Consider the following 15,682-nt stretch of genomic DNA (forward strand, 5'->3'; position numbering starts at 1 on the left):
TCTGATGGGCGGAGATTTTGGATACACCGACAGTGCGCTTTTTCGTAGAAAACTTCCAGGAGAGGAAAAAAGAGAGAAGCGGGGGATGTATCCCACTTTTAGAAAACAACAATAATAATATCACAACTAGGGGAATTATACTGCCTGTTTTTTTTAGTACAGAAGAAACGAAACATGGAGAAAAAATATCGGAACTGGAGGCGCGTTGTGCGCTTTTAAGGAGAACCAACACTAGTGTTTGGAGCGGAGAGATATTCGTAATGAGAGTGGAAAACCTTGTTTAGCCGGCAGCTCCTGCCCCAGAGGTTGTTTCTTTGATGACACAACGATTTGTAACCTTTGTTTTCAAAACAAAGGTTGGCGTTATGATTTCTCGTCGCTTGGCCGGGGCAGAGGCGAACTCCGACAAAGTGGACTTATTCCCATTTTTTGAAAGCTAATCTGCAGAATGTGGATTTGATGAGGACATTTTGACGAGTTGGAGGTCTGTGCTAGCCAGCGCTTCGCAGCTGCAGGGTTTGGATAACTTCAGTTTACACAATTCTAAGAAATCATGTTGAGCAGAAGGCTCTTAATTTACTCCGTGATTAGCTGTTTGGTTTTGGAAGTTCTGATCGGCGGAGTTAAAGGTAAGAGTTTTTTTTAATGCAATTTTTGGTGACTGTGTGTCGTGTTTGTGTAGGCAATTTGTTTTCCTGTGTGCTGGAACGAATTCAATTTTCTTCGAAAGGAAATAACATCCTTTAATTACTTTGTTGCATGTATTGTTAGGGGTTTGGCTGTTACTCTTAGCTTACTCTTTTGTCATAAACGCTTTATACAGACTTTCACTAAAATTATTTTATCGCTGGTCGAAACCTTGTTTTTCTTTTTGCACCTGCGCTTTTCTGTTTTTTTTTTATATCGTTATTTATTAGCTGGTATTAACATCATCCCCTCGTTTAACTAAGGCTCTAAGGCCGTTCTTGGTGATGTGCGCTAATGGGTGTCGAAACGGGACGGGGTACAAGGAGACTCGACTGTGGTCGCGAGAAAGTGCTGTGTATTTTTTATACAGTATGTGTTAGATAACCGCTTTTCTCATTTCTATGGAAGGTCTCAATATTTGCGCCGGAGGAAGCGCTACCTCCTGTGAAGAATGCCTGCTCATCCATCCTAGCTGTGCCTGGTGCGCTCAGGAGGTATCTATGTAAATCTCTCTTACACGTAGTGCAAAAAAAAATGTTGCCAAGTTATTTCACTTTATTGTTGATCCAAGAGGGTGACAATTTGTCTTTGGTGTCACCATTAGAACTACAAAAAAAAAAACATAACACTCGACTTCAAACAAATTTACCTTTAAAACAAACAGTAGTCCTCGCCATTCAACCATACATACAGTATACACATTTTGCTCTGCCCATAATACACGGTGATTAAATTAATCCGATAGCTTCACTCAGGGAGTAATCACTCAGCTGCGTTTTAAAATACCGGTTGCACAGGAAACAAAAGATTTATTTTAGGCATTTTTTTCTTGGAGAAAATATTTCTTGTACATATTTCTCATACGTCAGTCTGCAAACGCGTATAATTACTGGCAAAGTTCTGTCAATTTGGATATTTTGTTTTGAATCGGTCCTGTTCACGTTCATTTAGACCGATGCCCTGACGTGAAAGTATATTTTTGAATAATGCTTGCTACTCGAGTTAAATATATTTCTGTACTGTGTTCTTGTGGATATTTCAGACCTGTGTTCCAGTTTTACGTAGTGGTTTTGATATTGTCTTGACCCAACTTATTCACCCTAGGAAACTCTTCTACGGAAGCCGCAGGCGGCGGTGAAACACGTGGTATTGGTGTTTCCCGCTTGTTGCTTGTTGCTTGTTGCTTGTTGCTGTTGTTCGGGGTACCTTTCATGTTAACTTGTGAAGTGCGCCTGTGAGCCTGGACTATGCAGAGTCTGTGCAGCAGTAGTCGTTCTCTGCTGACAGATATCTCAGTATTAAGTTAGTGAAATTCCTTAAATAAATTATTTCACATATTTGAAGTAGTAGGCATCACTCGAAGAGCGATGGCTTGTGTGCAGTTAGTTTATCAGTTTTCTCGTGCCCACCAGTCTTCTTCCGCAAGAAGAAGCTAATAGCTAACTGTCCCAAACGTTTTTGTTTCTGCTTTATAAAGCACCTGAAATCTCAATTAAGCAATTCAGGAAATGGTGGCAGCAACTATTTATGCCGAAAAATACTTTTGTTTTATTTAATACAGTGTACAAATAAACTGGAAAATACCAGTAATTTCAGGAATGGGTTTGTGAACTATTTCTGTTGCAGAATGGTAAACACATTTCTCCATGTTGTGACTGCTACGCGCTTACTTTCAATTAAAACATTCAAAGGGTCCCAGTGCTACCATGACAAAAAAAATAAACACAAAGTGTCGCTGGCTTTTTGTCTGCAGAGACAATATCCTTGTACGTGGAGATTCAAGAGAACGGGGGTGATTCACAGTTGAGCTGTGCCTCAGTGCTGCACTTTCCTGCAGGGCCCCCCATGAGCTTTCCAGTCTCAGTCCGTCGGCCTGTTCACTGTCCTTGTTGCGTCCCTGATCACAGCACCCGGTCGGCGCAGGGCTGCTACCCTCCTGGTGTCGTCTTTCTCGACAGGAATTCGGGAGGGCGATGACGGTCTCGTCCCGCTGCGACTTCAGCCAGAACCTGCTGGGGAGGGGCTGCGGGAGGGGCTTCATCGAGAGTCCCAGGAGCAGCATGATGGTCCTGCAGAACAAGCCCTTAAGTTCCAAAGGCTCCGGACCCACCCAGTATGATGTCATTCAGATAATGCCGCAGAAGATCGCCCTGAACCTGCGGCCTGGTAAGACGCCGGGCCCAGGCCTGCCTGTGTCTTTTTCAGCTTTCAAAGGCTGCTATTAGTGACTCACAGTCACTCACGATAAACTGAAAGACGCTGTGTGCTGAGACACCCTTGGCAAAAATCTCAGGGAAATCGGTCTTCAGTGTTAACATGTGAACATTTAAGTTTACGAACAAGAGGGTGGTTAATCCAGGATCTCATCCAGCTGTTTCTTGAAGAAAGCCAGGGTCTCGGCTGTAGGGTCTAGTTTGTTCCAGTCCTAATGGACCTTACAAAGTTTTTCAATAACGAAAGTGTGAGCTTAGGAGAGCAATAATACTTTATGAACTGTGGGGAATATTTTGAAAAGGTATGTGGGCTATTAGTGACTGATTATTACAGAGGGCATGGCTGTGGGGGTAGAGGTCAGTAAAAAATGCACAGGCCTCCGTGGAAGAAAGCATGGGGGATTCCTTGTGTTGGATTAGGAAGCCTGAGTGTGAGGGCAGGTCTTCACCTTCTCTTCTGGCAGGTGACCAGGTGTCCCTGGAGGTGCAGGTGCGTCAGGTGGAGGACTACCCAGTGGACTTGTACTACTTGATGGACCTCTCTCTCTCCATGAAGGACGACTTGGACAACATCCGCAACCTGGGGACCAAACTGGCAGAGGAGATGAAAAAGCTCACCAGCAACTTTCGCCTGGGATTTGGATCTTTTGTAGATAAAAATATTTCTCCCTTCTCCTACACAGCGCCCAAATACCAGGACAACCCATGCAATGGGTAAGCGAGTCACTGCTTTAACCAGTGAAAGACATAGCTTCCTGGCCGTGGAGCTCAGAGTTAATCAGGGCAGTTGTCTGGGATCACGACAGGGAGACTGTAAATAAAACAACTCCGAGTGAGGTAGTTCAATCAGATTGGTCCAGTTAAGTTTGGTCTCATTTATACGTTTTAGGTATTTAAGTTGATTTGGATAGAAGTATAAAGCCAAATCTATAAATAAGACAGTCTTTCTGATAGCTTGAGACCTTGTTTTGTTTTCAACATTCTAGTTTTGTGCTTATGTAAGAGCTGTAGAAGATTCACACTGCAGTCTTGTTGTTTTGAAGTGATTGTTTCTGAGGTTCTGACTCTTCTGAATGGAGAAGGTGGTTCTCCCTCATTTGCGATGCGTCGTTAAAGTAGAAGCTGCTGTTTTTGTACTTTCGTTCCTTTAGAAACAAGACATTTCAAAACGTCCTCTTTTCAGTTTCCTCCTTTAGAAAAGAAAAAAAGTACAAAATGTGAGGCCTGAGAACTTCTGCATTGTTCTGTTTTAGAGCTTGTGTTTCAGTATGAATAGTGGGATATGTTTATACTGTGGAATTGGGAGTGTTGCATCAAAAAATAAAATTGCAAAAAAGATGGAGCCATTCAGCCCATTTAGCCTGATTTGGTTCTTTGTGTTTCACTAATTGATCTGAGGATTTCATCCAGCTGTTCAGGTAGTTCTGCCAAATCCTAATTAATCCCATCTAATGATGAAACATGTTGAAGGAGTATTTGGTGTAACTCTGGTCTGGCTGAGAGAACAGCAGCCCCCCAGTGAGGACAGGACTGACAGAATCCCCCCTCTCTTCATGAGGAATGAGCCAGGGAGCTGTTGCAAGGGTGAAGATGGGTGGAGGGAAGGGAGGTAGAAAGAAGTACGAAGTGGGGCTAAGAGGAGAGATTTCTGTAGGAGAATGGAAGGGGGTGAAATTGGAAATTTGTCCGCCTCGTGAATTTTTGTTTATCAGCATGGTTTCTTGAAAGAGCATGGGGCATCAGATGACTGAGTCAGCACATCCCTGTAACTCTTTGTGTAAAAAAAGTACCTGGTGCTGTAAGACTAAAGCGTTTGGTTTATATAAAATGGGGTTTATTTTTGAGCAAATTTCTTAGTCTCTTGTTCACATCACTCAGGATTAATGAAATAATATAATTAAAACTTGATTAAATTAAAACTGACCTGACATTTGTCTCTATTTCCAGGTAGATTACTTTCATGATAATGTATCAATGCAGACCTTTTATTATGAGTTTTCTAAGTTAAAAGTGTAAATTAAACACAGTTTTAACATTAAAGTTAAAATTAAACTTGTGGGTTAACAAGTTTCATTATAATTTATTGTATCAGATCAGAATAGTAGTTGTTTAAAATAACCACACAAGCTACGCTTCAAAGCATTTTTGTTTGAACATGTTTAAAAGATATGCATTGCTTAAATCCATATCTGTTCTATTAGATGACTTATTTTTTATTATTTGATTTATTTTGCTTTTAAGAAGGTTGCAGATTCTTCATGGTAATTACGTTGTCAGTGCTGCCCTCTTCACTTGTGATTTTCTGTGAGGAGGGTACAGAGGAATCAGAGGTTTTTAAAAAGTCTTGAACATGACTGTCTTTTATGCCCTGAACTTTTACATTTTCCCTTGGGTAAAATATACAAGAATAGGAGGGTTAGAAAGATAACTGAATTGAAAGATATGAAAAGGAGTCCTTCAGCAGACTTGCCCTGGAGGTGAAATGATTCTGTGCTAACCTGCTCCTGTCACGCCTCATTGCTCAAATAGGTTATGCCCTTGTCCCTGTGCTTGAGAGTGTAATGATTACCAGTGCCAATGAGTGATAGTATTAGTGGAGCAGACAGCTGGTTCGCTCAGCATGGTTTGGGAGCCTTTATCTGCTATCTGAGATGCGTAATGTTGTATTATATAAGTGATGTTCTGGATGTCAGGGAGGCCTGAATGTAGTACAAGGAAACGCCGATGTATGAAACGAAATGGTGAATGCGAGAGGCACCTATGGGCTTTGTTCTGGTCTCTTGACAGGTACAAGCTGTTTCCGAACTGTGTTCCCTCCTTCGGTTTCCGCCACCTCCTCTCCCTGACCGACAAAGTGAACAGGTTCAACGAGGAGGTCAAGAAACAGGTGGTTTCTCGGAACCGCGACGCGCCGGAGGGAGGCTTCGATGCCATTCTGCAGGCTGCTGTGTGCAAGGTGACCCAGCCTCCGATTCTCCGAGTGCTACCCCATGGCATAGTGGGATTGGGGGAAAAAAAACACGGTGAACTAAGTGAATTATATCGGAAACAGGCAGACAAATTTGGTCCTGGCAAATTTCAGTTTTTTAGCAAAGTAGCTGAAGTTTCAGTTTTCCTTCAAAGCAAACTGAAACTGAACAAGACGGATCACAATGTCACATGCTCTGATAACAGGATGCAGTTTGCTAATCAGTCAGTTTTGATCAAAATGATTCATTTGCCAACTGACAAGGCAAACTTTAATTGTTATGGCTGATTTTTGCACAAGAGACATGACAGATACAATTGGGTAAATATTATTTTGAACAAAAGTTTTTTTTACAGTACAAGCACTTGACGTTAAAAAAAGCTTGATATATTATCGACTATGGGCAAGCTGGAATTTGATTTTTTTTTTTAAAGGTTAAGTGTGATTTTATAACTACAATAAACTATACTAGTCAGTGGCCATTAAGGGAGTCAGACATCAGCAGAACTAGTGATAATATCTGAGTACAATATACCAGAACACTAAGTTACATGCAGTGGAACATCTGGTTTTTTTGTAAGTGTGATAAGCACAGAAATTGCTGACAGAGAAACTTGTATTTCAGACATTTTTATCAGAGAAATATGTATAAAAGCCATTGCTTAATAAAAAATATATTTAACCCTTCCACAGCTAAGTATGTAAAAGCAGCAATTTGCTTTTCCACCCTTAGCTTTTCCAATACAATTTAAATGTATTGCAGTGGACTCTGAAACAATCTGTATTTAGCATTCAGTTTCTAACCTATGTAAGCATGTCTGAGATTTAGAAACATCCCACCTTACGGAAAAAAACAAAACAACTGTCTCTAGTTCTGCGTGTGCGCGTTTGCAGTGTATAAAAGTGTCTGCATTACAGACTGATTTCCCCTGTTTGAGGCAAGTTTGGTGTCTGTATGATCTTCTTGTAGCTGTCCATATGTTTTTTGGAAAATCCCTTTATTTTTATCCATTTTAGGAAGCATGACAAAAGTGTCACATGGATAAATACAAAACCTTTCTGGATAGTGGTTATGATCAGTTTTTGCTTGATTATTCTTTTCAGTTTTGCTTACTCATCCTGAATCTCGTAAAAGTAAGGGATGCATGTCGTATTTCAAACAGTAGCATGCTTATGAACTCCAAACCTCCTCCAGCTTACCCAGGATGATGCATTGGTTAAAGTCGTCGCGCGGCTTGTGCTGATAATCTCTGAGACTGCTGGAGCGTGCAGGAAACCAGCCATCAAGAAAAAAGTAACCCTGCCTGTGCTGTGTCACTCCCACAGGAAAAGATTGGCTGGAGGAAGGAAGCTTTCCACTTGCTGGTCTTTGCCACGGATGACGTTCCTCACCTCGCTCTGGATGGCCGGCTGGGCGGACTGGTGCAGCCCCACGACGGGCAGTGCCACCTGAACGAAAAGAACGAGTACAGTGCCTCCACAAAGATGGTAGGAAACGTCCCTTTCCGTTGTCCGTGCGTTTGAAAGAGTGAGGGTGAAATGTACGTGTATGTGCTAGTCTGCGAGTGGGCCTGGTGTACTATTAGGGGCCCGGCATTTGACTGCAGTTTAATGAGCACCGACCTAGAAAAAGGAGCAAACTTTTTTTCTTCAGTTAAAAGGCATCCTTTAATGCAAATTAGACGTTTCTGAGGGGGTATCTGACCTGGAAAGGATTTTATTTGCCTTTGGCCGACGAAGGTTTCAGCTGCTCATTGTCAGTGGTGCTCAGGGCTTCACAGTGTGCAGGCTTCTCAAGATGAATGTCCAAATGCTGTTCTGTACAAATACAAGGCATTGCCAGAACATGCTTCCTAATGACTGGGTTTATGTTAGGGAGAAATGAAAGACCAGGGACTCCAGAGAGAGATTAAACAAGGGATATGCAGGGTCACGAGATCCTCCTCTTCAGAGTTCTTGACAGGAATTTTGCTGGCTCCACAGGTTCAGTGGGGAAGGGTGTCGGTATTTTTTGCCAACTCAGAGATCCATTTGATTTGTAGGATTATCCATCTCTTGCACTCCTGGGAGAAAAGCTGGCAGAAAACAACATCTATCTCATCTTCGCTGTGACAAAGAGGCTATATGTGATTTACAAGGTAAGATGTTTGTTTGTAGCAGCCATTCTGTTGTGTTGGCCAAAAGAGGACGGAAAGATGCTGTCCGGTTTAAAACGTAAACCTGCTTTATTACAAGGCTCTTTTTCCTTTTGTTTCCTTTTTAAATGAGCATTTTAGGTTATGTACTTGTTAATGGTGTTTTTTCTGCATGTGTAACAGTGTCTCTTTGTTGTAGATATGAACTTAAATATCACCTATATCTTCATATTTTTAGAATTTCACTGCACTGATACCAGGTACAACTGTTGAAATCCTTGACATGGACTCAAAGAACATTATACAACTGATCATTAATGCTTACAATGTAAGTACCGCTCTCCCAGGAATGTAAATATGACCTTCTTTGTATTGCTGGCTGGGGTGGACATGAGAATCTCATCAGACTTGGAATGTGGAATGTTGCTACTTTGACAAAAATGAAGTGAACAAAGAACAGGCAGTAGTTGTTTCTTTTACACTACTTGATAAGATACCAGCTTTCTCTGTGGGAATTGGGGCTGAATTTGCCACAGGCTGTTCTGGCTGTGCATGTGAAGGACAGAGCCAGTGTTTTGTGGGCATTTGCCAGGGTGAGAGAGGGAGTGTGCTTTGTGGGTCGGGCGATGGGTGTTGACTGAAAGCTTTGTCCTCAAAAGGCTAGGCTGTCTTTTTCTTCTCTTTCCCTGTAAAACAAAAGCATAAATAAGCTTTGGTCAGCTGTGTCTAAAAGAGTGTTAAGTTGAATTTTCATTTTTCTGGCATCTTCTGATTTATGCTTTGTATTGATTTTGCTAATAATATAAATATATTTTAAATAATATTTTTTGGACTTCAATTACCGCTTAACTTTCTTACATTCCTGTGATGAACTAGGGATTTAAACCACAAAATACAGGGAACTAGGCATAAATGTGCATCTGTTCAAACGTTGTACAGTTTTGCTCTGAAACTTGAATCTGTGCTTTTGAATTAAAATTGCAAGGCAAGTTTATCTTGGCGGCTACGCTGTTTATTTAAATTCTCTTTTACTGTTTTTGCCGTCTTTATAATGGAATGCTTTGGAATGCCGAGTGTTTCTATTAGAGATCTGTACAGGAAGGAAGTTTTACACTTATGTTTTGCTCTGGAGATTTCCAATTAAACCCATAGCATAATTGCCCTGTATGTTAACGTGTTTCATTGCCATACAGTAGATTGCTACCCTACTTCAGGGCTCACATGACGCAAGACTTAAATTGTAAACCTCTACAAATGGTCAACACAGGAAAGGTGTGCAAAAAAACTGGTCTGTGTTTCAATTAAATCCCCCATCAAGAAAAATGAATGTCCAGTAGAGAACTTTCTAACTGGGTTCAAGAGATCAACACTGGGACTGGGAGTTGATCTCAGGTTTTGGATCAAAACCCTGTGCATGTTTTCACTTCAAACTACATTTCTTGTGTTAGGAAATATAAGACAGTCTTTTGTTTTGGAGCTAAACAGTGGACCTTACAATCATGGTTTTTATCAAGCTTTTTAAAGGATTTAGACTAGAACTGTGAAGGACCCCCCTTCTATAGGTATATTTGTATAAGTCTCATTTTACTTCTGAACTCTTGTAAAACATTAACCAGCAGGCCAATTATTTGTGGGATTTGAGAAGAATTGAAAGCTGTAAATGCTTATCTTCGCTTGTGTGATTTAATTGCTTCCCAGTCTGAAAATTGAATAATTAAAATCACCTTGCAGAGCTGTTAGCACGCAGTACACTTTTAGTGCCGTGGAATATGATTGTGATAGCTTTTTCCCTTAAATCGCTCCATTGTTCCCATCTGCTCTGTTGTGTTTTTATGAGTGAAAGACAGGTATAAAAGTTAGATACTGTATTCTGCTTTAAAACGTGCTCAATGCTCATACTATTGTGATTATGCACACATGGCAAAAGCAGGCTTTTATTCCTCTAGCCAGCAGAGTGTGAATAGATCTTTTCCTTTCCAGAACATCCGGTCGAAAGTGGAGCTGACCGTCTGGGATCACCCAGAAGACATCAGTCTGGCGTTCACTGCGACCTGTCAGGACGGCCAGCCCTTGCCCGGCCTCCGGAAATGTGCTGACCTCAAGATTGGGGACACAGTAAGTGCTGCTGGATTGTTTTTTTTTAAAGTTGCAAACAACTCAGAACTCATCAACAGAACAGTTTTTAAACGAGACAGTGTTTTAGTGTCAATTTTTCAGGAATGATTTCGGCAAACATTTTGGGACGGGTTTTAGTGCGGTGCCTTCAGTTTAGGTTAGAAATCCTTTCTCCGTAACCATTGTGAACTCTTTCAGGAGGATCAAGGTAGAGCAGTCTTGCTGTATTCACTGCTGGACGGTGTCAGTCCGCCCCGTATGCTTCAGTGGTTGAGTCTCGTTGGTCTGTTGGTTTGCCTTTTGCCTTTCTGCTCTCCACTAGACCACACTGCTGCTGTTCCTGCAGCATTGCTACAATGTCCCAGAGCGCTCAGAGAATAATTTACAGCCAACCCCCCCCACGAGCATTTCCTAATAACATAGCTGTGTAAGCGTGGTCATTGGGATTATCCTGCTAATGCTTTGTTATACGACATGTTTCTGAACTGTTTTCTTTTTGACTCCTGCCTTTAGTGGTGGCTGAAACCGATGCAGATGAAGCCTTGTGTAATTCATCAGCTCATGCACGAGCTGAAGTACTCAAAATAGCTGAGTAAATCATAGCAGTGTCTTGGCAGCGTCATCAAAAGACGCATTACAATCCTTCTGTTCTCTAAAGTGTTCGGTTCCTGTTTAATTAAATCAGAGCTGCCAGAGCCAGGAGGACATCTTGAAAATACACGCACACCAAACCGAAATGTTAATAACTGCTGAATAAGCCATTTGGACTAACACTCCCCTGGGCGATGTGATGATCGTATGGAATTTATGGGCTGCCTGCCAGGAAAGAAGTGGTGGTAGGACTGTTTCACAATCCATGTGGACGGTTCTTAATGTTTACCAGTTGTCATTTCAGTTTAGTTTTCTTAGGTTTTTTTCTAAACTAATTTTGTTGCTGCTTTGTTGTCCATAGATATACTAAAATGGTTAATTCTTTACATTTTTTTTGCTCTGATCTTCACATCTAAAAAAGGAGAATTTTATTTTTAGTTGGTACCAGTCCACATCTTCCCCATTTACAAAAGGGCTAAGTAGTGTCCAGAAACTTGTGTGTGTTCACTCATTCCTTAATCCTGCTGCCATGTGCCCACCTGGGCACAAGATTGGCTCAGTGCGAAGGACACCTGTCCCTAGTGAATTCCTCCATGCGAAGGACACCTGTCCCTAGTGAATTCCTCCGTGCGAAGGCCAGCGGAAGAGTGTGGGCTTCGGTCATCGGCCTGCTGACTTCCACAGGTCACCTGTCCCTAGTAAATTCCTTGCAAAGTCCCGTCTCTGCAAATACGAAATGGCCTCCTTTGTAATGGGCGTTGTACCCGTAAAGCACAAATTGTGTAAAAAGATGAGAAATGGTGTTAGCCATCCGGGTCTTCTACCCTATTTGCTTTGTGTTTCCTCTTTTATGTACAGATAACAAATAATTAGCTCGCAGTGCTCTTAGTTTATCCCCCCGTTTCGGCTGTGCCGCGTCCCCTGGTCAAGTCGCGCGGCAGGGTGCTGGGGAAGGCTGCGTAAACCGGTTCGCTGTAACGCGTTCCAGAGCGCCCCGCGGGACTCCCAGGCCAGCCGGGAGATGAGATCCCTCCAGTGTTTCCCGGGATGACCACATGACCTCTGTGGAGCAGGCGGCAAGGGAAGCCTCCCGGTGGGGGATCCTTATCGGATGCCTGAACCGCCTGCACGTGCTCCTCTCGGTCCTGACGTGCGGGGTTTCAGCTCCGAGGCCGTCCTGGGTCACTGAGCTGCACCCTGCAGGAAACCCCGTTTCAATCGCTTATCCCTGCTGCCTCGTCTTTTTCGGCCTTTATCCAGAGTTTTATGACCACAGAGGGTGACCGAACATTGATTTGCCCTAGAGGTAAAGTGGGAGCTTTGTTAAAAGACTCCAGCAGCATCACAGTAGGGTAGCTCATTATCCCGGACTCCCAGGTATGGATGATAGGAAAGGGTTCCAGTACCTGTGGACCTTGTTTCCAAGGTGAAGGAGGGAAGACTGCACGGTTGCTGTGCTCTTGTCTGTCCTTGCTTTTATTTTACTTGAAATAGTTTTCCATCTGTTTCCACTGTGCTCCCACGGATGGGAAAACATCAGGTTCCCCAGTGAACGGGGCTGAAGCCTTCTGTCCTTGAGTCCCAAGATGTTATGTCCTCAAAAAGAAACCACACAAATCCAGCCTGTCTCCATGAAGCTGTGCCTCTAGTCTGCTGTTTTCCATGGCCGTGAGTTGTTTAGACTCATTTTATATTCCAGTCTCCCATAATCAAATGTGTTGTCTGGCATTTTTTATTAGGATTATTTTTAATGTGTTAGGGCATGGAAAGTATTCTTATAATGGACAAAGTAATGACAAATCGTGTTAATGTGGTGCTTTTCGTTCCAGAGCATCATGTAAAGTACAGGATTCTCTTCATCTGTTTGCTTATTCTTTCATGGTAAATGGTAGACAAGAATCATTCATCTGTTGGGTCTGTAATTTAAATTAGAATAATCGCACCACTGACTGATAAATTGATTTACCATGAATGTCATTGTGAGGGTTTCAAGGGCAGTAGGGAGTAAAAAGTGACCCAAATCACAATGGTAGAGAAAATACTTTTCACTATTAGTACTCTATATTTTTACTTTTCCAAGTAGGTGTTTAATTACATTTTCTTTTGCCATATCAGTTAATAAACCTAAAGCCATGTTTTGTACATATGCTTTGACTATTGTTTTGCTAAATTCTAGGTGGGGGACCCCTGTTGTACTGTTTTTAGGTGTGTGTGTTTTCATCTTTCTTGCGTATTTGCGGTTTTAAAATTGTCCTCGGTCTGTGCTGGTGTGTTTAGGAACCACTGCATTCAAAAACAAAATAGCGTGGACATGACCTTTTGAAACCCTTTCCAGTCTCATTGCTGCTTTCGTAGTGGGATAAGAGTGGTGTGGAGACCTAAATGGATCAGCTAAACCCATCTTTCTCCTGGCAGCTTTTGTCCTGCCCAGAAAAGGGAGAAAAATAAATCACATGGTGTCTGTGTCAATCTAGCCTTTACATGTGCTAAATAGGATAACAGTTGGCCGAAACCTAGGTTTACCCTGGGAGAAATAGAACAGTCTTGCTGTGTTGTCTTAGTAAGGAGAATTGACATGAACTGAGGCTTCATTGTTTTGAAGAAAAGGAGAAAAAACATGCTTCTAAGCAAATGCGAAATATAAAATAAGACTCAGTTTTTTTTTTATTCGCAAAACCTTCCTCACCCAAACATGTTATCCGTCTTTAAGTTGGTATCTAAGAGCTATTTTAAATGTCTGCTGTACAGACATGCTGTCGTGTTGCAGAATTGTCCGAGCAAAGCATTCTTCGTCTGGCAGCTTAGGGTTTCCCGGCCCCGAAACACATTTTCTAGCCTCTAGAGATGATTAAAAAAATAATCTGAAACCGTCCTACAGCTCTCATGTCTTTAAGTGGGAAAAGTAAAAAAGATGCAATTCGTGCTTCAGTAATCTGAATCTGCATCAAACCTTCGGCCTGTGATTATGCTGGCCCAGGCAAGTGTTGATTTCTTGAGGCCTTAATCGCAGAGCTGGGCGGTTCTCGCACCCTGGACCACATGTCTGCAGTCCAGTCGAAGGCACTGCCCTGTATTGTACTCTCTGGAGGTGGCCCTGCCAGAGCCAGCTGCAGGTCACTTCCTCCCTAGCCTGATGGCTCGGGCCTCCCTTCCTCTCCAACAAGGGCTGAGCGTACTGTTTTAAACTGGCTGCAGTATGGCTCACATGGTTCCTCAATCCAATTCTGTCACTACCTTATTAAGAACTTAACATTGAAACATTCCTTTGTTGCCAAGTTGCAGGATTAAAAGGGCAATCTCTTTCGCCCATTGACATTAGGCCTCTTGTGACCTGGGCTTAGTTAATGACAGTGCACATTTCAGTCATGTTCTTTTACTTTTTCTGTTTGTATATATTGTCCATTGGGACGAGTCTTCCCATTAAGAATCGTGTAACTTGCCTAAATATCTGTGGATGCAGGCTGGTGATGTAATGTGTGTGTGTGTGAGCTAAAGAACACAGTAAGTTAAGATGTTTTTCACCTTTTGAAATTAATATTGCTGCTGCAAAGGTTTAAGGTTTGGTAAATATTTTTTCAGAAAAAATACCATCATTAAGTAAACTTTTTTCCAAACCTAGTAAAGATCTCTTTACTAAAATTGTGTACATTTAAGTTAGCAAAATGTTTATCACTTAAAATCAAGTGATTTGAGCCGACTTTAATTCTGATTAAGTACACTAAAGCATTAAAAGTTGAGTTTTATTGCAATAACTTGTATACAACCAATACAAATTTGGAATTCTACTTAAGCATACCTTATGTCCTTAATTGTCACCCATAATTCTTTATTACTGGGGAAAAAATCCCAGCAAGTTTCTATCATTTCTGTCCTCTTCTGTTTAGAGGACAGAATTGTGCCATGCAGAAGAGACAATAAGCATTGTGTCAGAAGCGGTTTCTTAATTCTATTTCTGAAATCTAAAATGGACATGTCTGATGCAGAGAGCTGCCAATATCAATACTGCACCGCTTCAGTGCCTAGTGTGGCTGTCAGTTCAAAGACTTGAAGCTCAACTTTAAAGATGGGTCACGTATTTTGCTTCATAATGCATTGAGACATCCGGAGCTCGGTATGTGCTTTCCAGATCACTCTCGTCCCTGGGGGGTCCTTCTAGAAACTTGTAGGATTACCTGATCTTATTTGAAAGGGAAGTTGGAACAACAGCTGTTATTTTCTTTCTAATTTACAGCGGAATGTTCAATTTCCACTATTATATTGGAGTTAAGTTTTCTTGGTCTGTTATGAATGTGATGATCCTCTGAAGCTTCCTAAGGGATGTTTCAGGAAAGACGTGGGGATCATAAAAAAAACATTTGATAAGGCCGTTTTCTTGCAGTGTGCTTAGGAGAAATTAACATTTCCCATGGTTGAAGGCTTACATCCCGCTTAAGGAGATATGGAAAATTGCTCTGTTTTCAGTTTAGGGTACATTTGAAATAATTATTGAAATATACCCTAAGTTATAATTGTCCATTTCTGGTTCTATGTGAGCAATACAAAACAATACAAAATGTAAAATAATAGGGTTCAAGGTATGGAATACTATAGAGATTAAGCCTTGGAATCCTCAACTGATGAAATGTCATTCTTTAAAACCTTAATGATGTCTATTCTCACAACTCCTCTTAACTCATGTACTGTAGTTCTGTACCATATAACCAAGTCTACCTAAAATGAGCACTTGATTAATTCACTGGTAGTGACGAAGGTACAATGCATACAGTATACAGTACATAGTAATATATATATAGTGTGTGTATATATAGTAATTTTTTTTATATCCCTCTTATTTTTCAGCTGCTGAATTAGCTTCTTTAAGGGGGAGAGTAGCCAGGCTTTTTGCAGAAATAATAAAGACATACATATATATTTGTGCCTAATCATTGCTTTTCGGCTTTGAAAGCCTGAGCTGTTTATGTAGGAAATATCAA

At 41.5% G+C, this 15,682-nt stretch overlaps 1 protein-coding gene across 1 annotated transcript in view; it reads left to right on the forward strand.

The window, feature by feature from the left end:
* The first annotated feature begins 11 nt into the window (after positions 1–11).
* Positions 12–15,682, forward strand: part of itgb5 (integrin, beta 5) — a 39,839-nt gene continuing 24,168 nt past the window's right edge. The window contains exons 1-9 of the mRNA XM_088606091.1: positions 12–629; positions 1,096–1,181; positions 2,646–2,853; positions 3,365–3,614; positions 5,688–5,856; positions 7,195–7,356; positions 7,911–8,006; positions 8,242–8,331; positions 9,984–10,118. Of these exons, the coding sequence (XP_088462217.1) occupies positions 554–629; positions 1,096–1,181; positions 2,646–2,853; positions 3,365–3,614; positions 5,688–5,856; positions 7,195–7,356; positions 7,911–8,006; positions 8,242–8,331; positions 9,984–10,118 (1,272 nt within the window). The 5' untranslated portion in view covers positions 12–553. The remainder of the gene's footprint in view (positions 630–1,095; positions 1,182–2,645; positions 2,854–3,364; positions 3,615–5,687; positions 5,857–7,194; positions 7,357–7,910; positions 8,007–8,241; positions 8,332–9,983; positions 10,119–15,682) is intronic.

Source organism: Lepisosteus platostomus, chromosome 14, assembly GCF_059453375.1.
Source record: "Lepisosteus platostomus isolate fLepPlt1 chromosome 14, fLepPlt1.hap1, whole genome shotgun sequence".
Lineage (NCBI taxonomy): Eukaryota > Metazoa > Chordata > Actinopteri > Semionotiformes > Lepisosteidae > Lepisosteus > Lepisosteus platostomus.